The sequence below is a fragment of the Anopheles arabiensis genome, chromosome 2, assembly GCF_016920715.1.
Source record: "Anopheles arabiensis isolate DONGOLA chromosome 2, AaraD3, whole genome shotgun sequence".
NCBI classification, from domain to species: Eukaryota; Metazoa; Arthropoda; class Insecta; order Diptera; family Culicidae; genus Anopheles; species Anopheles arabiensis.
In genome coordinates this window covers 94,307,919-94,330,288 of record NC_053517.1, presented here as the reverse complement: position 1 = coordinate 94,330,288, position 22,370 = coordinate 94,307,919, and the positions used below count along the sequence as shown (strand labels likewise).

Genomic DNA, 22,370 nt, shown 5'->3' with positions numbered 1-22,370 from the left:
CATAGAAAAAAATGAAAGCTCCACAGCTTCATTGCTTGATCAATAGATGGCGTATTACAACTCATCATTATATTGCTATCCTTTTCTTGCAATGTGTTTCGACAAGTTTCATCTTATCATGACCTATATAGCCTTCTAACTTTCTGAGCAAAAATCTATATGAATGGTCGTGTGGTCAGATACGTGGGTATCAACACCAACGACCATTACTCAAATCTCACTTGCTTTTCAGTGCTGGTGATTTCCGTTGGAGTTTAGTATTTAAACAATCGTATCGCCGTTCTAGTTCTAGCGATGCATAACTTCAATGCGAAACCATACAACAGTACAGAGGAAATGAGAAAGCTCTCCTCTAAGCGATGAAGCTCTCAACTGGTTGGGGTATCCCACCAACAAATAGCGCCTGCAGCTTTTTTGCTATTTTTAGAATGCATGAGTCGTTTGCCGTCTGCTAAACGAAGTCTTTCTATATTCCGTTTAGGTAGAGTGCTTGAGTCGTTTAGAAGCCGTTTAGTGGTCGTTTAGTGGATTTGTGGCACTTGGGAAAGATTCGACTTACGCGGAAATTTTAGATACGCGGTATTTTGCAGCCGTTTTCGGTCCCCATTAACCGTGTATCTCGGGGACCGCCTGTAGTCAATTTCAATGCAAATTATTAACAAAATTGTGCATTTTTAATTCACATCACCGCCGAGTTTGTTTACGTTTTTTTCACGCTTCCACATGAGCGAAAGAGATGGCATGACACAAAGAAGGAGAACATACACGCCACGGTAGCACACCTCGAAACGAGCACTTTAAGCGAGTAAAGGACGGCTAGCGAAAATGAGCGAGATGCAGCGATTTTCGAACGTCAAAAACACTCGCCCTGCCCAGCGGGCTGTCACCCGTGCACGACATTTGCAGACTGGGTCTGTTTACCCATTGTTTTCGCAATTGTGGGGCGCCTTTTATCGTTCTTGCTAACAACCCGTGCGGACGCGTCGTCGCCGTCGTCGTCGTTGTCAATTCGTCCTCGTCTGATTTCGCGAGAAAAAACAAGTAAAAGCAAAGAAGTGCATCATCATTATTGTCGTCTTCACATAGGGAACGTTTTTTTGGTTGGTGTGTTGCGGGCAGCAGCAGCAGCAGCAACGCGATAACATTCCACTACATAGTGCCGCTTGTGTGTGTGTGGCTGTGTGCGCGAAGGAGTGGAAAGGTACCCTCAGCCAGAATCTGCGTCGAGAGTAAAGGAGCCACCGACCCCACCGTGGTGGTAGTGTGGGGCCGCACCGTGTGTGCATTCAAGACGGTCGGTGGGTTGGCCGCGAAAGCAAAGTGTGCGGGGTTTCGCGGGGATAAGGAATTTGTTTTACGATAAGAGCATGTCTTTCAGTGGGTGAGGCAGGGGGGACGGGACGGTGGAGCGAGAAGAATTTCGGCAGTGAAATTCAGATATTGTTCCCATGTGTATGTGTGTGTACGTGTCTACGTGTGTGTGTGTGTGTGTGTGAGGGTGATGCGGTGGGCGGCCGTGTAGAGGTGGAGGGCTTCATCATTTCCTGTTGTGCAGGGGCAAGGGTGGGCTCTCCCCGACACGAAAGTATTACAACCTGCGCGCGAGTGTGTGAGTGTGTTAGTGTGTGGTACGACCGAAGAGAAAAAGTAGAAACACCAATTGGCTGTGTGGGCTCTGTCATTCCGTGCTATCCCGTGCGTGCGTGTGTGTGTGTTGGTTTGTGTGCGCCCCAAGGGTGCGCGTGTGTTTGTGTCTGTTTCTATTTGTTCGCTCTTCTCTCACCCTTTTCACCGCTCCCTTCCCCTGCTCCCCATGACGACCCTTCACCCCCCTTCCCCGTCTTTCGTCCATCGCAGCGCTTTGGTGAATGAAGTGGTTTGACAGCAGGAGAAACGACGCATCGATTGCTGCGTATAGCCCCACACACACACACACACACACACACACAAACACACACCGAGACACGGGCTGCCCCAAACCCAAAGATGCTGCCAAACCCCCTCGGAAAAGAAAAGGGCTCGGGCTAGGAAGAAATGTCACCCCCCCACCAGTGTTGTTGTTATTGTTGTTCGGAAGTGGTGCCTTCAGAGGGAGCCTTCTGTGTCCATCCATTGCTTTTTTGTTGTTGTTTCCGGCCGTGTTTTAATCGTGTGCAGCGCGGTTTTCGTGGAAAGAGAAACGAAACCCTGTGCAAGGGAAGGCATGCCGTGCCCCCCCCCCACCGCCAGCAAGGGAGCGAATTCCGGTGCGCCAACTTATCTGCCAAGGTTGAGTTTGGCATCATCATCGATTAGTGGGGCTGTTTTTGGAATGGTATCTTGCGCCCTGCTCCTGTTTGATTAAAATGCGAATTTGCCCTGTCGCGTGAAAACAACCAACTCTCCGCCACCCCTCTCAGCTCCCCACGGCCCTCTGCCATAGTAGGCGACAAAGTTCGGTTGGCTGTTTTCCCCGCAATCGTAATTTTTGGGCCTGCTTGGATGGAGGCGGAGGGAGGGAGAGGGGATGGTTATCTTTCTATCCCTTCCCTTCATCAACATCGTCATCAGAGCAATCCTATCATCTCGGTCAGAACCAGTTTCATCCCAATTGGTCGCTGCATGTGTGTGTGTGTGATGTGGTTGTTGTCCCACAACCCCCCCTCACTTCCCTCATCCTCTCTTTGTTGTTGGTCTTTCATTGTTCGTGTTAAAATCGCGATCGATTCGATTGACGACATCTCGCCCCGTCCCCCCACAACTGATGATGATCATTGATGGGCAAGGGTGGGGAAATGGTGGAGCGATGATTTGGTGTATATAAATTGGCGCTCAAAGCGCGCGCGGAAACAAGCCGGGGTGTGTGATGCTCTTTCTCGCGGACCCTCCACCCCCAATCCCGCCCCCCATCCCTCTCCCCCTAATCTATGCGTTCAATTGTTATTTTATCATTCTGTTTGCTACCACTTCCCACAAACAAACACAGCCCCAAAACCCTTGCACATATGTTTGTGTGTGTGTGTATCATCGCCTTCAGTACATGTGTGATTATTTTTCTCTCTCTGTGTGCGTAAAACGGTGATGATAGTAAACGAACTGTAACCGATAAAAGTGTGTCTCCCTGCCCTGATGTGCTTGTGGCTGTAGCCGTGCTGGGGCCGGAATAAGAATTAAAAAACCCTAAAGTGATCCGTGACCAAGAAGAAGAAGAAGCAAACGTGCTAGGTTTGTGAAGGGAGGGTTTTGAGACTCCCGGGGCCTATCGCCCAATCGAAGTAAGCTGGTTTGGTGGTGCCTGCCTAGGCGAACCCTGCCCAAAGGCACGTCAAAGTGCTACAGTGTGTGAAATTAAAGCAACACCTGAAAAAAGTGCGTAAAATGTGCGTCGTGGTACGAGGGAATCGGCCGGCGATACTGTAAAGCCCCCTCATCCTCCCCCCACTCCTACGTGCCGCGGGAAGCACCAATGTGGCACCACCACACCGTGACAGCGCCACCCACCGCAACAACAACAACAACGACAACAGCTGATCGACGCAAACGACGGATGCCCTTTTGCCGCTTGGTGGTGGTGGTGGTGGTAGTAGTGTTGGTGGTGGATGCGCTTTCCACCGGTGGTGCGGTTCTGCTTACGGACGACGGGAACCGGCGGCGCTGAATTCCCAACCCACAAGCCCACAGAGCAGAGCAGAGGGGTAGGGCTAGATACTCTAGTTGCAGCGCGGCAATGACCGAATCGTTCCCGTCGGCACTCGGCGGGCTCGGTATGGCCGCCATCAAGCAGCACCAGCAACAGCAGCAACAGCAGCAGCAGCAGCAACAACCGCCCCAGCAGCAACCGCACCACCATCATCATCCGCACCACCACCAGCAGCAGCAGCCGGGCGCGATGTCGATCGAGAAGCTGGTGCGCGTGGGCTACTACGAGCTGGAGAAGACGATCGGCAAGGGCAACTTTGCGGTGGTGAAGCTCGCGTCCAATGTCATCACAAACTCTAAGGTACGGATTTGTTTGGTTTTGTTTTGTTTTCCTCTATTTTATTGTGCTAACATTTTGCTTTATTTTTCGGTACTTTAATGCGCTCTGTGGGAAAATGGCGGCAACCGAATATCGCGCGGAAGAAATGCTACCAAATCAATCAAAATCACGTGTGTCTGTGTGTTTGGTTTGAATGGAGGAAGAGGAACCTCAGTATGATTAAAAGCAACCCGGGGGTATGCAGTGAGTGGGCGCGCGATTGGGTAATCGATGTCACCGCGTGTTTGATTAAGCGTTTCAGCAAGGTTTCATAAAAGCGAAAGCAAACGCTTGTTTAGATATTATACAAAATTAAAGGTTACATTTCAAAGTATGGCCTTCTATCTGGGAAATGTGTAATGATTATGCAAAATTACCTTCCTGCGAGGGTTTCCTTTTACAACTGATGTGATGCTGTCAGTTGTTAGAGAAGAATCGTTTGAATGTCACGCTTTTATCACGTGTCATATCACAACCAAGCAAGCAACCGGCTTCCGATACACGTCCGTCGAACGAAACCGGCTATTAAATCAATCAGCTGCTGTAACGATAGTATTCCAGGGGATGATTACTGAACCCTGAGGCAAGTTGTAGCGAGTACGGTTTATCACTGACCGGTAAAGAGTCTTAGTTGAGTTTGATTTCTAATATTTGCTAATATGGTCTTTTACTACTTAGTCCACTCCATAGTCCCAACGGTCCTTTGAAGGGTCATGATTTGCCGGGGCTCCTAATTGCACATAAGATCGCATACTGTTGCATGTAGGAGAACGGTTTCTAACCATTTGAGCACGTGGGTTTCTTTAAGCTATTTTCTAATTCGTTTTGTTGTGGTGCTTTCGAATCAAATAAGATTCGTTTCCAAGCTTCGTCCACTTCGTAGTGTGTCCCACTCGCAATTCCAATTCGTTCCTTGGTCAGAGTCCGATCATGTTGGAACAACTCCATTATTATTGCTAAAAAGCTATAAACTCAGCTGTTGATGTTTGGCGTCTTTTTATTTTATGACATAGTTTGTTCTACAACATGGTGCCCTACAATAATCAAACCCATTGTATTATGCTGAAGCGATTATACATCAATGGGTGACTTGCATGATTGAGCATTAAGTTAAGTAGACTTTGTCCTCATGATTGCATTCGTCGTGATAAAGAAGCAGGCTTAAAGCATCGTACAAACTTTTGTTGAAAATAACAAAAATCAAAAGAGTAGTTCTGCAATATTTGCAATTCATTGCGACGTTTCTAACTAAACATAGAACCTTCAACTGTGTGTCAAAGGTCATGCTAAAAGGTTCTTCTGTTATTATTTTTACATTTAGTTTTAGTCATCCATGTTTTTTGCTTTAATGCTCCTTGTGATGTTCACATTATGAAAGCATCTTTTGCAAAATTACTATTTGAATCTTACTGATTTCCTTTCGCGTGGGGAAAACAGGACTTATTCATTTAAATTCCTTAGCATTGCTTTAAACATTGTAATTGATGGGGCGACCCCGTGGTACAGTCGTCAACTCGAACAACTCAATAAGATCGTGGGGTTCGAGCCTAGAATGAACCGTTCGCTCGTAGCTCTGGGGCTGACTATCTATCCGGCTGCGTGGTACTTAATAAGTCTCGAAAAAAGGCCTGCACGGGTCGGCATGTCCGCGTAGGCTACGCCTAGTAGTAGAAGAAGAATCGATAGACGAATGAAGGTGATAATAAGGTTTTTGAAAGATCAATCAGAATTAATATTTACATCGTTTTCGAGCGCAATGTTAAGCTGCTTTTGCACATTGTTCGACTGTAAGTAAACATTTGACATCCAACTGAAATACTGATGCCTATCGGAACTTCGTTCAATCGTTACTGAACAAGTGAAACCCCTAAGCTGATCCGTTTGCTGTACGGAGTTTAGACTGTAGTTTGTGCCTTAATGCATTAAAATTAGTTTGAATTTATTTGCCAATGACGTATCCCGATACCTTTAAAACTAAGAATTGACTATTAAATTAGTACAAAATTAATTTAAATTATGCTCAGTTGACAATAGACAAACAGGCAAGTTGTTTTGCCAGGTTCCAAATTTATACAGTTAAAACCTTTCTTTGAGATAGTAAACGTTATAAGATGGTTATTTTCTTATTAACTGCCTAAATTCAATAGCTAAAGCGTTTCCTCTAGTTCCATCAGCAGAATGTCTTTCTTTCTTTTTTTCACACTGCAGTAAAGTAAAATATTCTATTTATATTCAATTACTACCAGCCGCTATTGTAAATTGTTTTGTTTACGTTATTCAGTTATTTTCTTCCCGCTTCTGCGTATGTATGTGACCACGACGTTATGCTGCTTAATTACTTTCCGTTTCCTTTGATTGACCAAACGCCTGGATGTTGTGTCTAGCTTGCGCAATCTATGCAACACTATAATGGGGGAACTATCATCCGATTGTCAGGCTCTCAACCCTAGCTTTGCAAAAGGTCTCACGATGAACTACATAACAAAAACAATGTTTGATTAAAATGAAATAAGCATCATTTAAAGTATCGATAGTGGGGGAAAAAAGAAGGACAGATGGATGTGATCCATTATTCGCCAAATCGCAATCGATTCATCGACACAACACTTGGTAAAACGCCACTCCTCCGTCCCCCTTCCAAGGAGAAGTCATCCCCGGGCACACGAGGTCAAAGGGCACCAGCGCCGCTAGCTTTCGGGTAAAGTTTTGCGCCAAGACACTGCGTCAACTTCCACCGGCGGGGTTGTTACCGAGCCGCTTAACCGAGCAACAACTAAAAACCAGTCTCTTTCTCAGACCCCGCTCCTCTACCACTCTAGCAACAGCTTCGGAGGAATGTGGAGGAAGAAAAAAGGAGAAACGACTGAGAGTGTGGCTATGATTTGCATGTAAAAGCGTGGCCACTGGCGCTGATCAGTGACGCCAGGGTGTTAATGATTTTAGCTTTGCTCTCTGTGGTGTGGTGGCGCTCTCTTTCTCTCTCTCTCCCTCTCTCTCACCCCGATGAGGTGTTAGCAACTGAATTGGGGTAGAACACCAAAACTCCAGTCCCCTTTAAAAACTGCTGTTTAACGATTGAGTAAAGCTACCTCCCCCCTCCCCCCCCCCATCCCTCCCAATCTGGTGGAAGTTAGTACCTTCTTCCTAATAAAAACATCCTTAAACGGCGTGTCCAAACAGTGCCTGTGCGTGCGCTCAGCCAATGTGTAACCAGCCCGGCCGCTTTATCCAACCATGCAGCCAATGGGTGGAATTTTTCCACACTTTTGAGCCGCGTGTGTGTGAAGATAACGTTATCTATCCTCACCTGATCTCTAGCAAACTTCCTACTGCCCACTTCCCCGCCTGTCTCGTGCCCGGGCGGGGGTTTGTTTTTCGCACGAATTGTACTTCCTTTGGCTCGCACAGCACTGCTGTCTAACGCGTACGAATGGAACCATTCAGCGAAAACAATCGCGTTCGCACAAAAAAAAACCGCCTGCAGCGTAACAGCAGCATTAATCACGTGCGTCGCATAACCCGTAGGCAGGGCAACGGATCGTAGCAGGCCGGACGGGGACGGCGGGATCGGGGGTTTGCGACGTGCTAATTTTCATCCCAAACACAAAGCACGCCTGTTGTTTATCTGCTGTGTTGTTGTGACCGGTTGCTGTGGCTTGATCCAGAGACAGAAGAAAGACACAAATAAACGCCATTTTCTTGCCACTCTTCCTTTAAAGGGCGAATAATTCATAATCTGACCAGTCTAAGGCCACCGAATATACAATACCTCGGATGGAACATAATCGATCTTAATTTGTATGTTTTTTTTTTAGGTACAGATGAAATGGCAACCCCTAAAAACACCCATTTTGGCAATGTTTGTGCTTCATTTTTGCTCATTGCTATGGATTGTGGTGAGAACGTTGGATTGGGTCCAAGCGCTGGAGGACAACGAATGCCGTTGGGCATCGATCGTCGTCGACGAACAAATAAACTCCAACACACACACACACACACACACATGCCCGGTGAGCCTCGAAATAATGCACCATTTGTGCAAAAAATAAAGGGCCCGAGGACGACGACGACGACGAATCGATCAGCCGGTGTGTTGTGTGCGAGTGTATGCAGACCTCAGCCGTGTGTGTGTGTGTGCGAGCCCCCTAAGTTCGCGTCACAACCACCCACTTGCCACCAGCCCCACCCCCCTCATTTGGGCGTTGGAAAAGGATATGGCTGCGAGCGCAAACCGATGCAATTCCGGTGTCCGAGTGTGTGTGTTGGAGTCGGACGAGCGCGTCAGCAAAGAATTCAAAGAGAGAGAGAGAGAGAGAAAGTAGAAGCTCCCTGTCGTCTGCTTCCCAATCCCCCGTGCAGTACGGGCGGGGGAAGTAGGAAGTGGTGAACTTTTAATGACCTAAAAATGAAGGAAATCCATCTATTATGGTCAAAGCCGGTGGCAGGACGACCACACCAGGCCTGTCACAGAAATGGCTCAGGAATGGAGGCTCGTCCTTTCCGCTGCTTTATAAATACGGAACAACCACTACGGCGATGACGACGATGAAGGCGGAGGCTTGACCTCGCGGGGCCGGCGGAAGCTTAAAAATGGGAACCGATCGAACCTCCCCCCCACAAGCAGAGCCATGAGCGGAAGTTGTGTAACTGCGAGGTTGGGTTGTAACCTGCCACAACACTGCTGACATGACTGGCCAATCCACTCCCCCTCCCCACCCCACATTGGAAGGAGTAAGAAGCGCGAAAGGGTCACTGAGTTGGTGACGACAAAACACAGGCACACCTGGCGCGTGTGTGTGTGTGTGTGTGCGTGTGTGACCCATAAATATATTCTCCAACACATTTTAGTCTGGGTGGATGGGGTGGTGCAAGGAAAGGTCCTCTTCAAGGCGGTCGGCCAATTTTATGCCTTGGGACAGTTTAAAATAAGACCCCGTTGGGTTGCTTTTTTGCTGCCGGTGGGACCCTCTTTTTTCGGTTAGGGTGGGGGATGGTAAGAACAGGGGGGGGGGGGGGGAAAGAAATGTTTGCACTCATTTTGGTCCGATTTGTGTTGTGACCTCACTTTTAGTCGTAATGAGGCAACCCCACTCCCCTCCTCCCTCCTTCAAAACCCACCCTTCCACCACCACCTTCGGGGGGGGGGGGGGGGGTTGAATCAGATGTTTTGAATAATTTATACATACCTACCGCTTAGCTTTCACCTGGGTGGGTGTTGGGTGGTGCCCTATCTTATGACACCCGCTCGGTGACCCAGATCCGGCGGAAGAGGAAACAGGGTGGGTTTGAGAAGTTTACGATATTCACGCTTTATTGAAATAATCCGCTCGATCTCGATGGACAAACAACAACAACAACAGCAATAAAAGGATAGGAAGAAGAGATAAAAGAAAACCTTTTTTTTTAATCGGGACACACCGGTGAGGAAGCCCGCCCTTCCGTTCAGTTATTTGACACTAGAACCGCCATATGAGACAATTTTGTCCTACTCGTTATGTATACATATTTAGACATGTTTATTATTACCGAAAGGTTTCTTGTGATTAAATAATTAATAAACATCAAAATTAGGTACAATAAATCTTTATTTACAACTCAATCAATAAAAAAAAATCGAATTGAGATCATATCAAGCGCATGCCGAGGATATTGAGGCTAGTTTTCTTTACATGAATATAACATTATAAAGCTACTAGTGATAAACGTTTATAATGATTTCTTAGAGGATTGAAAGATAGTAAATCTAGGCTTATAGCTCTAAATTATTTAAACAATCAAGTAATAAGTAGAGGTGTCATGATAATAAAACAGGTCTACTGTTCTAAGTTGTTTGGGTGTACGTAAAAGTCTGTGACAAAAATTCGATGTCAAAACATCTCTTAATGGCCAAACGAAGAGTAGAAAGCTTTTTTCGGAGTCAAAAGGAACACCTAGATGAATTATTATCAAGCATCTATAACACATCTTTGCTTCATCAGAACCTGGCTCACATGAAACGCATACGTACGAAACTCGTTTAGTACATTCATGAAAAAATAGTCTATTGCATGTGAAGCATTCTTTTGCCCACGAAACAAGACATTTGAACCTGGTAGCGCTGACGAGAACCTCCAGAATTTGACACAAGGGCAGCGCTCCACAATGTCACTGTCAAGGTCATAAAAAATCTGACTGAAACAAAATTCATGTCAGCGTCACGTACTCAATTGTGATTATCAGAGGTGATACTCAAAACGGTTGGTGTGATCAATACATGTTTCATGACATTTTTGCGACCATCGCTTGGTCAGTCACTATGTCATGACTTTTTTTTACTGTGATCAGTTCTGCAAAATATCACTGACATAGTCATGACAATTACAGCTGAAACAAAATCATGTCACGATTTCACGATTATTGTGATGATCAGAGGCGAGCCTCAAACAGTTGTTGCGACCATCACATGGTTCGTGACATTGTGTGCAACCAACTCTTGGTCAGTCACTTGGTCGCGACATTTTCAGGCGGTGATCATCACGATGGTCATGGGAGATATGCGGTGCGTGCGAGTGGTTTGAAGAAACATAATGAGCATGAGCATTCTCGCTTTGTTTGACCCGACAGATAATCAAAACAGACAGAGGGAGAAAGCATGCTCATTTTGTTGCTTGGGCCCACACGCCAAGTATATTCCAAGAATGTCGTGAAAATCACCAACACAAAATGTCGTGACCAAGTGAATGACCAAGAATTGCGTGCTAAGCAAAATGTCACCAAGCCTGTGATTGATCCTCCAACTGTTTCTCAACTGAGTCTCGTCACTGATCATCTCAGTTTGTGTACGTGAGCTGATTTGAGCTTCGTTTCAGTCATGAGTGTTGGTGACTGAAACAGTGGCATTTGGCAGCACTGTTCACTGCCAGAAAAATGATCATGATTATGCTTGCGCCGATATTAAGCTAAGCTTGTCAGTCAGAGTATTGCGTTGGATACAAGAATTCGCGTACACACACTTTCTACCCAGTGCTACCAGACTTGCAGAAGCACATCCGTCACTCGTGGCCAGCAGGGATACCAGCCATCACAACGTACCTTGCCTATGGGACAAAAAAGTCCCATCGGCGGTTCTAGTGTTCTAATGTGTGCGATTTGTTGTGCCTCTCGTTCCCTTTTCTTTCACTACTATCACGCTCACACACTCATTCTTTTTCTCTCTCGCTCTGCTCTCTTTCCTTCCGCAGGTTGCAATTAAAATAATCGATAAAACATGCCTGGACGAGGAGAACCTGGCGAAGACGTTCCGCGAAATATCGATACTGAAGGTGTTGCATCATCCGCACATAACGCGCCTGTACGAGGTGATGGAGTCGCGCAACAAGATCTACCTGGTGACGGAGCACGCGGCGCAGGGCGAAATCTTCGACCACCTCGTGGCGAACGGGCGCATGCGGGAGGAGGAGGCGGCCCGCATCTTTTCGCAGATCGTGGCGGCCGTCGACTACTGCCACCGGAAGGGCATCGTGCACCGGGACCTGAAGGCGGAGAACGTGCTGCTCGACACGGACATGAACGTGAAGCTGGCCGACTTTGGCTTCAGCAACACGTTCGTCGAGGGACAGCCGCTGCGCACGTGGTGCGGTTCGCCGCCGTACGCTGCGCCCGAAGTGTTCCAGGGTGTGGAGTACGATGGGCCAAAGTCGGACATCTGGAGCTTGGGCGTGGTGCTGTACGTGCTAGTTTGTGGAGCGCTGCCGTTCGACGGCACGACACTGCACGATCTGCGCAGCGTGGTGGTGGCGGGCAAGTTCCGCATCCCGTTCTTTATGTCGCAGGAGTGCGAGCAGCTGATCCGGCACATGCTGGTGGTGGAGCCGGAGCGGCGCTACACGCTGAAGCAGATCGCGCACCATCGATGGTTGGCGCAGTACAACTCGATCCCGATGCTGGAGGCGGGTGACTACGGGCTCGGCAGTGCGGGTGGACCGGTGGTGCGCGAGACGGAGAACCTGGACACGGTCGTGATGACGCACATGCTGCAGCTGCCGGGGCTGACGGCGGACATGATTGCGCAGTCGGTGCACGAGAGCCGGTTCGACCATATCTACGCGATCTACAACCTGCTGGTGGACAAGCTGCGGCAGAAGCGGAAGGAGAAGGGGCGGCTGCAGCACCACGCCAGCCTGGCGTACTCGCGCTCCCGCAAGACCAGTATTACGACCGGCGTGGTCGACCGGACCGAGGTGATCAAGAACGATTCGCTCGAACGGTTGAGCCCGCTGACGAGCGTCGGCTCGACCATACTGAACATATCATCCGGGCTGGCGGGGTCGGAGGAGCTGGAGAAGTACGATCAGGACACGGCGACCACACCGACCGGCGGTGCACCGGCGAGACAGTCGGACGTTGGGACGGCTCTTGGTAGCGATCAGCAGCAGCACCAGCAGCAGCAGCATCCGCAGCATCAACAGCAGCAGCAGTATCAGCATCATCTTTTCCCACCGCCAAGCTGCCACGGGGCAAATGGGGCGGGCGGTGGTGGTGGTAATACACGGCGGCACACGGTCGGACCGGGCGATGTGGCGCACGAGCAGGTACTGGTCAACCCGAACGTGGTGCCGATCAGCTTCAAGATTGGGCCGCACGAACCGCCGGTCCCGCCGACACCGAACGTGCCGATCAACATTCCTTCGCTGCAAAACCAACCGATCCACAATCTGACCATCAAGGATCAGCATCTGCTCAAGCCGCCGACTGTGATGGGTGCAAGTGAGTTGTGTGGCGCCCGGGGGGTTATCGTCAGTGCGCGTGCTAATTGCCCTTTTTTTCGGGTGTGTTTGTCTTGCTCTCCCTCTTATTTCAGCGAGCTCCTTTGGCCGCCGGGCATCGGATGGTGGGGCGAATCTGCAAATTTACTACCCTTCGTCGTCTACCAACTTCCACGATCAACATCATACACACCAGCAGCAGCAGCAGCAGCCGCAGTCACAGCAGTCTCAACAGACGCAGCAACAGCAGCAAGGAGATGGATCGTTGCTGGGTGCGAGTGGGCCGACTTCCGCCCTTGGACCGATTACCGGCGCGGTAAACAATTCCACGCTCATGATGGACCACGTGATGATGCTGCAGACGCCCAACAGCGAGGGCACGGATGATTCGAATGATGAAATTCAGAGGTACGGGGGTAATCGTAAGCTGAAGCGTTTCATTTGCAAAACAGTTGGAAACGCACACCGGTTGAAATTGTTGTTCGTTTTTTCTATGCTGTTTGAAGGGGGGTCGGGGGGGTTTCCCCCCTCATCCACCATCTCCCAAAACACGCTGCTTATCAAAAAATGCGTCAGGAAAGTGTGGTTGAAGGTTTTATTTGTGTTTTTATCTCATCAAAAAAGAGAAGCTTGAAGGTTCCGTTCATCCGCTCTCTCGACACACAAATATTAAAATTTGCTGTTTATTTTACGTGCCCTTGAGCGTGTTTTTGGAGGTGCTGGAATGGGGTGAAGGGCAATGCTACACTGTGTCAGCGTATCGAATGCTGCCAGCAAATCAAAACACGAACGTGGAAAGCCCGAAGCCCTTCGATCGAACGGCGGGGGTCCGCAGCGCGTCTTTGTTTGTTTGTTTGCATTTCTTTCTGCCCTTCCGTACTGGAGATACTGCAGCGTGTAGCTTCGGTAAAGAGTTTTTAAGGCCGCGCACTGTGCGTGTCCGTTGCGCGCCGCTTTAGCCCGAATTTCGCGCGAACAGCAGATGTGTAACGCACCTTTGCGATAAAAGAAATGGTCTTATCTGTCAGCCGACACAACGCTGGTACGATAAACGACATTTCCGTCCCCCTTTTAGCAAGATGTACGCACGTCTTCATGTGTCTGTGTGTATGCTTGTCGACGGGGGTATTAAAAGTTAGTTTTAAACGCACCTTTTTTTCTATTCCAATTTGAATGCAATGCAATTTGGGATCGATTTTGTCTTATTAGCTACAAATTGCTTTCTAACTGGATTTAGATGGGGGAGAAGGTGATAGCGTGTTTGTTGTAGTAGTAGCAGTGGCACCACCCGGCTGATGCCATAACGCTCCCTTTTTTGCGCGTAATCCCTGCTTCCACGTTGTGTGTGGTCAACGTTATGTCACCGCGCGTGTCGACGATACGTCGGGGAGGAATTTCCATTTCCGCCGTGCGCCTTTTCGGATGTAAATGATGTGTGGAACACCGTCAACAATGGAGACATTACCAGCGAATGGAAATGCAAAGAACATGCAAACAGAACCCAACTGTCCCTACTGCTTAACAAAACCCTTTCTTTCCCTTATGATGTACCGATGTGTTACGCCCCGATAACATACTGACCTTTTCGCCTTCCCATTTCCATAGATACATGCATGGACGCGGTTGCACCAAACGGCATACCGTCGGCTGTACGGATGATCTGTCGGCCGGGAACGCGTCACCGATGGAACCACCGCAGGCACACTCGCCGGCCCCGTCGGCGGGCGGCACAAGCGGTACCGGAGCGGGCGGTGGAGGCCGCACTCGGCGTACCGGTCTACTGACCGTGATGGAACGTCCGCCCGGTAAGTAATGGATCGGAGTGCGCTCGAAACGTCACCGGTTTCTAAATTCGCAACAGGCGAAAGAATGTTTGAATGATCGTCGTTCGTGTGTGTGTTTGTTTTGTCTCGTAAGAATCTTTACTTCCTTTGCATGTTTGCTAAACTACTGCTAGCACACACACACACACACACACACACACACACACACACACACACACACACACACACACACACACACACACACACACACACACACACACACTTCAAAACACGAAATTTAGAAGTACTGTTTGTTGTTGTCTTACTTTGTTGATTATTTCTTTTATTTTTGCACAAGCAAATGACGTACGAAGATTTTCACGTTTTGTTTGAAGTGTTGTAGAAATGTGTTTACACTTAGTATAGTTGGCAACAATACGGAGCTGACTCTAATCCGACTCCGTCAATTTCGGAACCGACTCCGGAAGGTAGGTCCGTCCAGCAGTTATCCGGTGTCGTCTGGTATCGGCTGGAATCGTTCAGAGTCGTCCAGAGTCGTCCGGATACGTTCGAATTCGCTCAGAGGTGCCCGGAGTCGTTCGGAGTCGTTCAAAGTCGGAGTTGTCCAGAGTCGTTCGTTGTGGTCCGGAATCGATTGGAGTCGGAGTCGTTCGGATTCGGAGTCGTCCAGAGTCGTCCGGAGTCGCCCGGAATCGGTTGAAGTGGGAGCCTTCCGGAGTTGACCTTCGAAACAAAGGTCTGTGTAGGAAGTGCACGCGCAAAGTGAAAGACAAAAACACAGAGAAATGAAATGCTTGATCACTAGCACATTGCCCCGGACGGCTCCTGTTACTCCGATCGACTCCGATTCCACTCGACTCCTATCGACTCAGGACGACTCCAAATGACTCAAAATTCGGTCGACTCTGGACGACTCTGGACGACTCTGGACGACTCTGGACGACTCCAGACGACTCTGGACGACTCTGGACGACTCTGGACGACTCTGGACGACTCTGGACGACTCTGGACGACTCTGGACGACTCTGGACGACTCCAGACGACTCTGGACGACTCTGGACGACTCTGGACGACTCTGGACGACTCTGGACGACTCTGGACGACTTCGACTCCGGACAATTTCAGACGACTCCGGACAATTTCAGACGACTCCGGACTACTCCGGACGACTCCGGACCAAGCCGGACGACTCTGGACGACTCCGGATGACTCTGGACGACTCTGGACGACTCCGGACGACTCTGGACGACTCTGGACGACTTCGACTCCGGACAATTTCAGACGACTCCGGACTACTCCGGACGACTTCAGACCACTACGGACGACTTCAGACGACTCCTGACGACACCGGATGACTCGGACGACTATGACTCTGTACTCCGAACGATTCCGACCCGGACGAATCCGACCCAGACGACTACGACCCGGACGACTCCGACCCGGACGACTCCGACCCAGACGACTACGACTCTGGGCGTAAATAGTGATTCGGATTTTTCCGGAGTCGGAATCGGACTAACAATAGCCGGAGTCGGATCGGAATCGTAAGTGCCCTGCAAAGTGCACATCACTAGTTTACACATTATTATATTCCTCTATGTCTGTCTCCTCGTGTGATACTATTCTATTATTTCTTTTCCGTTGTTTTGTTTTTTATACCAATTTTGTTTTTCTCCTCATCCCTTTTTTCCTTTTTTTCTTCTTTTTTTTGTATTTTTTTTCGTGTAAATATGTTATTTTCAACTTCTTGTGCATCAATGTTGTTTTTGGTGTTGTTCATTAAAAAAAAACCGTAAATACCTGCTATACGGAACAACGGAACTGCACTGCTCCCTTCCCCCCAACCCAACAAAATAATACACCCTCAAACACACGCAACATGCGTGCGGCCCTACTACTACCACACGCTGCTGCTTGTGTGTGTGTGTGCGCGCCACAGTGATAAGCCCGGACCTGATACGGGAGGTGGAGGCACGCATGAACCGCGACTATTTGCCACCCTCGCTGCTGCCGCCCGTCTGCTCGCAGGCATCATCGGCAATGGCCAAGCACCACGGTCCACTGGACGCCATGGGAGGACCGCACGGAACCCAATCGCACCCGCCCCCGATGGTCTGTCCGCCAGCCGTGCCAACGCCACCACCGGCTCACCAGCAGCCCCTGCAGCAGCAGCAACAGCAGCAGCAGCAGCAGCAGCAGCAGGCGGTGATAGTGGTACAGTCGCAGCTCTGTAACCGACGCTACGCCACCCGCACATGTAAGCTCCCGACGGTACAGGAAATCGGTAAGTGATCCGTGTCTGGCGGAACTCGCGTGTCTCATCATCTCGGGAAGGATGCATCTCTCGCCACACAACCCAACTAACCCAACCATTCGGCGGGGAGTCGTCGCCATCAATCCGGAGAAAGAGAAAGGAGACAACGAAGAATTACGGGTCAATCGCTTCACACTACTAACACAGCCTTCGTAAATCGCCTGGCCTTCCTAAATCCTTCGTCATTTTTGTAATTAGAAACAAGATTTGTAGTCTTAACGGTGGATTGTTTTTTTTTCTGGTGTTTAAATCTGCGCTAGACGTTTGTGTTGGTGTAGTAGCTGTTGTGCAATTGCACGCTTTTTTGTCCTTATGTGTCCCGTAGCCATTGCCGTCGAACTCCTCAACATCATCCATTTCTTCTTTTAAATTCTCATCCTTAATTCTACAAAACCGCAATCTAATTCCCTATTTCTTCACCTTTGCAGGCCGTTACAGCCCGGTGCGCCGCGCGTCCGAGGGCTCCCGCATCACGTCCCAGTTCCAGGGCCCGTTCCAGGAGTGCCAGCAGCTGCAGAAGGGCCTGCACGCGGCCGCAATAGCGGCGTCGCAGCAGCAGCGCAGCAACAATCTGCTGATAACGCCGAGCCCGCCGCTCGCGGACAACTCCGTCAGCCTGCCCGGCTCCCCGATGCACTGTAAAGCGTTCGTGGACGAGCGGAGCAGTGCCACCACTGGAACGCTGCCCGACATTACCGTGCCGCACGACGTGCTGCTGTCGCTGGTGCCCGGGCTGGAGAAGCTGGTGCAGGAGAACCGGCTGCAGATCGACACGGCCAACAGCATCCTGCACACGCGCACCATGCCGTACGAGGTGGGCCACCAGCTGGGGCTGGTGCGGGGTGGTGGTAGCCCCGCAGGAGCAGGAGGTGGTGGGACGCTGCTGCTGGATGCCGGCATGAATCTGTTGCAGCTGCAGCACAGCCAAAGTGTATCGCCGCTGAATGCAACGCTAAGGCATCATGGTGGTGGTGGCGCTGGTGTAGGGGCCGGTTATGGTGGTGCAGGAGGACGGCCCACCGGCTTCCCGATGCTGGGTGGCGGCATGCAACCGAGCTACATTGCGGGCGGCGGCGCGTTTGGCAATCCGTACGCGTTCCAAAACCTGATGGCGGCACCGGGCGGCACAATGTCGACGGTGAACGCTTCCAGCACGGGAATGTGCCATCTGTCGGGGCTGGAGTACCCGGGCAGCAACAGCAACAGCGGCTGTCCTTCTCCCGTGTACTACGCGAGCGGTTGCTCCTCGCCCATCCTGCCCGGTCCGCCGGCCTCGATCGTGAGCGGCTGCAGCGGGAACATGAGCGGCAGTGGGAGTGGTGGTGGGACTGGTTCGGCAAGCGCTGGTGGTGGTGGTGCTGCCTCCCCAATGCATCAAATTACGCGCGGCATCAGCACGTTGAATACGGGTGGCGGTGGTGGCAGTGCCACCGGCAGCACCACAATGGCGGGCGGTTCGATTACGCGCGGCACCTCGTCCGCGGTGACGGCCGCCTTCCCGCCCTCGGTGGCCTGCAACGAGCCGCTCGATCTCAGCATGGACATCGTGAACAGCGTGGAGATCGATTTTTCCGGCCGCATAGTGGGGGGCTGCTACTCGGGCGCCACCACGCCGGTCAACTACTTCGATCCGAAGAACTATGGGCTGTTGCCGCCACCGCCGCCGCAAACGATGCGCATCTGTGCGACGCCGCCCACCTCGCCCAACAATCTGTGCATCATCCAGGAGGAGCACCTGACGGCGGCCGGGACGACCGCCGCCGGAGGTGGGGCAAGCACTGCGTTCAAGAGCCACTCGGCGAGCGGGTCGCCGGAGGATCTTAGCTTCCAGCACACGCACCCACAGATCTGCCTGACGGACGTGCAGGGCAGCGAGATCACGCTCGTCGCCCTGTCCGACTCGAGCCACGGCGATAGCGACGATTCGCTCAACTGCCCGACCGGGGGCAGCAGCGCCACGACGAGCGGGCTCGGATTTTCCGGGCTGCTCATTACCGAGCCGGCGAGCGACATGCCGTCGATAACGCGGGGCGTCGGGCGGAAGGCAAGCCTCGACACGGAGAACAACTCGACGGCGACGGCGAGCAGCAACTCGGCGAAGCTGGACACGTCCGACATTAGCGAGTCGTACGTGCGGCGGGGCAGCGATAAGTCGCTCGGGTTCAGCGACGACAGCCTGAGCAACGATTCGAACCATTCGAACCTGTCGCCGAGTCAGGAACCGTCGGCTGCCAGCTCGGGCTTCAAGAGTGCCGACTCGTACTCGGAGCAGGACGGTGGCCGGCTCAGCCCGGACTCGCTCGGCGAGGGGGGCGCGCGCAGCTCGGACGAATGCTACGAGCTGCCGCTGCCGCAGGAATGCTCCTCGCTGGACTCGGTGCGCATACTGGAGATGGTGAAGCGGACGCTCGACTCGACGATGCCGCCCAAGGGTTGCGTTTACGGTGTGACGGGCAGTGGCGGAGGTCATGGCAGCAAATCGGCGAGTGGGATGGATTCGAATCCGCTGGGCGATGGTGGTAGCAGATCGACTGCTGCTGGCGGAGAGGATCGATCGAGCCATGGTGCCCTCGGCGGTGCGGATGGAGGGGCGACTGGGTCGGCTCGCGGTGGCAACGGGGCCAATTCCGAGGCACGGTCCAACCTGAGTCTGGAGTTTTCCGGCGGCCTGCAGATCGAGCTGCAGGTGTACGAGGGCCGCAACAGCAAGGACAGCAATACGAGCAAGGGCATCAAGCTGCGGCGGATCTCGGGCGACCAGTACGAGTACGGGAAGCTCTGCCAGCAGCTCATTACCTCCCTGACGGTGTAGACTGCTTTTGTCGTTTTTGTTTGGCTCTTTCTTTCTCCATTTAACAAAAGCAATCTTTAGCATAGCCGCCGCTGGCTCACGGGCGACGGGGAGGACACACATATTCAACCGTAGGTAGGCAGGGCACCACCACCCCACTTCAAGCACGAACAAGCGTGCGTCAAGCAGACGCATCAGACATTGTGCTGTTACTTTTTTTTTAAATCTCACCGTGTGTGCATGATTGTGCGTGTGTGTGTGAACACCGGTTTTAGTTCAATGATGAAACAAGACTAAGGGCTAATAGTAGACTAATGGCCACAGGGGGTCGTGCCGCGCCAAGCAAGTAGGGGAAGTGATTTAAATACGTTAATTTTTAATAAGTTTTACATTTTATTCGATTTCAGACCAATTTTTAACCGTCGACGAGAGGGGTAGGGAGCGTCAGAAGAGGGAAGTAAATGCCACAGACACACCTGAAGAGCACACAGTAAGCTAGGGTTTTGAAAGAGAGCGAGTTATGCCTTGATGATTTTGCCAATGAGGGAATTTCCCCGTGCTCCGCGTGCGCAATAGCCAATAGTAGATAGTTTATATCCTTGTTCGTGTATGTGTATAGTATTGTTAATATAGTAGAGAGAGAAACGCGAGTACGCAAAAGTCATGTGTAAGCCGGAACCGAGACAGCAGACGAATAGAAAGGATGAGCGATTAGGGCTTTCCCAGTACACCCGCTCTGTCTCACAGCAATACTGCATTACGGGGAGCAAATGATTTTGGTTTTTAAAACGGAACGGAACGTTTCTTAACGTCTTTAGGGATTGTTTTTAAAAGGATGATGGGTGTACGCTAGCTACTAGCCGTTGAAGGCAAAGACATATGTTGAGGTTTTAGTTGTTACGTTCGTATGCAATACACGGTTCTGTTGTAGTGTGCTGCATAACTTTCGTGAGATGGATCGAGCTATTGTTCATGCTCATGGCATCAGAGGTTCGTCGCCTAATCATCATTCGTAGAAAGACTTATTTAATCGATAGTGATTCAGCTCAGACAAAACAAAACAAAACTGTTTGTGTTCAATTGCTGCTAATCCAAAACGGCAAAAAGATACGTTCCAAAAGATGGTGCAAAGTATCCTACTACTGTGTAAACCTTTCCAACCTTCTGTCGAAAAAGCGGCGGTCAGTCTGACATGAGTGGAGGGGCACAGGGGGGACGATCGTGTTTTAGTCATCAATCAAAACGATCTCCGGCATTCGGTTGGCGCAAGAGCCGCCTCTTGTTTGTGCAATCGATATCTCGTACAGTTAGTTTTGTGTTACACATAGCCTTGTTTTAGCAGAAGTGCGGGATAATGTAGGCGTGCAATGCTTTCGAAACGTGTCGATGCTGGGTGGTGTATGTGTAGAGCCTTAACACGGGGAGAGGGCTGCAGGTGCAGGTGCCCAACACAAGCTGTACAACAAGGGCGGGGAGCAAAAGCAAAAGCAACAATTAATTCCTAACAACATTAACGGAGCAAACAGAAGAAAAAAACAAAACTATTTGTGATGATTTGTGTCCCTTTAATCACACACACAGAGAGAGAGAGAAACACACACACACACACTGAACCAATAATGTGCAATTTCTAAGCGAATACATTCCAAATGTGTGTAACTGTGTCACCTCGTGTGAGCTGTGTGTTGTGATGTGCGGTGTGATGTCAAAATGCAAGCATCAAACAACATTAACGCCCGCCGAGGGGAAAAAAAAGAATAATTTATGTGAATAATGCGGGCGCACATAAAATGGTGGGCAGAGCAGAGAGACTCTACAGCAAAGCAAACCAACTGAACTGGACATTCCTGATGTAATGAAAAAAAGAAAAGTGAACACACACACACGCGCGAAAGCTAAAGCAAATGTAAACTAATGACTGTTCCACGTGGTGTGAAATATGATGTGTGGGGTGAAGAAAGCGAGCCGGTGATGTGACCCGTCCCCTGTAAAAAGGGTACGAGCCAATATCGCGCCAGATTTATATTTATTGATTGTCGTCGTAATGTGTCGGAATATGTCCGGCCGGAAAAAAGGGGACCACCGGCCCCGACCACAAAAGCGTGTCGTCACTCACTCTGTTTGCTGTTTTGTAAAACTGGAAAAGGGACGGTTCCCACGAGCCCGCAAGCACAAATCAACTGAAAGAGGTAAAACACAAAAATCACTAACTATTAAAAAAAAAACAAAAACAGTAAAACAAACAAAACTTTAGCATTAAATGAAAACCAATACAAGTAAGTAAGGGAAAAGGAAGCTAAACAAACAAACAAAAGCAAGCAAGCAACCGGTCTGTCTGTATCTCCTACAGTTTGTAGAGCGTGTAGTATGTAGCGTAGCTAAAAACAAATCGTGTACGCAATGGCAACGCATCGTAGAAGAAAGGAGCGCAGTGTAGTAGTGTGGTGTTGGCGCAGGCAAAGGCGCATTGGTGCGCCGTCACAAAGTGCAAATAGATGGGATCATTGGAGGTTGGAGAGAAGAAAAAAAAACACGGCAGGGCAAAATCGGCAAAAAAAGGGAGCAATGATAAAACTGCGCCACACAAGCGTTGTGCTGTTTGTTTGGATGAAAAAACGCACCACACGAACAAGTTAAGAAAGAAAGAAAGTTAAGAAAACAGATGAAGAAAGAAGTGGATCAAAAAAAAGAGGGCGAAAAAAAGGAAAGATGCAAGCGTCAAAACATTCGAATGTAAGTG

The 22,370-nt window shown here is 50.1% G+C and overlaps 1 protein-coding gene across 7 annotated transcripts; it reads left to right on the top strand.

Moving 5' to 3' along the window:
• Positions 1-924: 924 nt before the first annotated feature.
• LOC120900003 lies at positions 925-22,142 on the top strand. Of its 7 annotated transcripts, none has more exons than XM_040306592.1 (7): positions 925-1,201; positions 3,068-3,979; positions 11,218-12,742; positions 12,837-13,149; positions 14,347-14,546; positions 16,465-16,809; positions 17,268-22,142. In XM_040306592.1, the coding sequence occupies exons 2-7, from the start codon at positions 3,707-3,709 to the stop codon at positions 19,649-19,651; spliced, it is 5,040 nt and encodes a 1,679-aa protein (XP_040162526.1). In that variant the 5' UTR covers positions 925-1,201; positions 3,068-3,706; the 3' UTR covers positions 19,652-22,142. The 7 variants fall into 7 exon arrangements, with proteins under 7 accessions (XP_040162526.1, XP_040162438.1, XP_040162960.1 ...); XM_040306504.1 differs by having other exon boundaries at positions 2,966-3,979; XM_040306769.1 differs by having other exon boundaries at positions 927-1,041.
• The last annotated feature ends 228 nt before the right edge of the window (positions 22,143-22,370 follow it).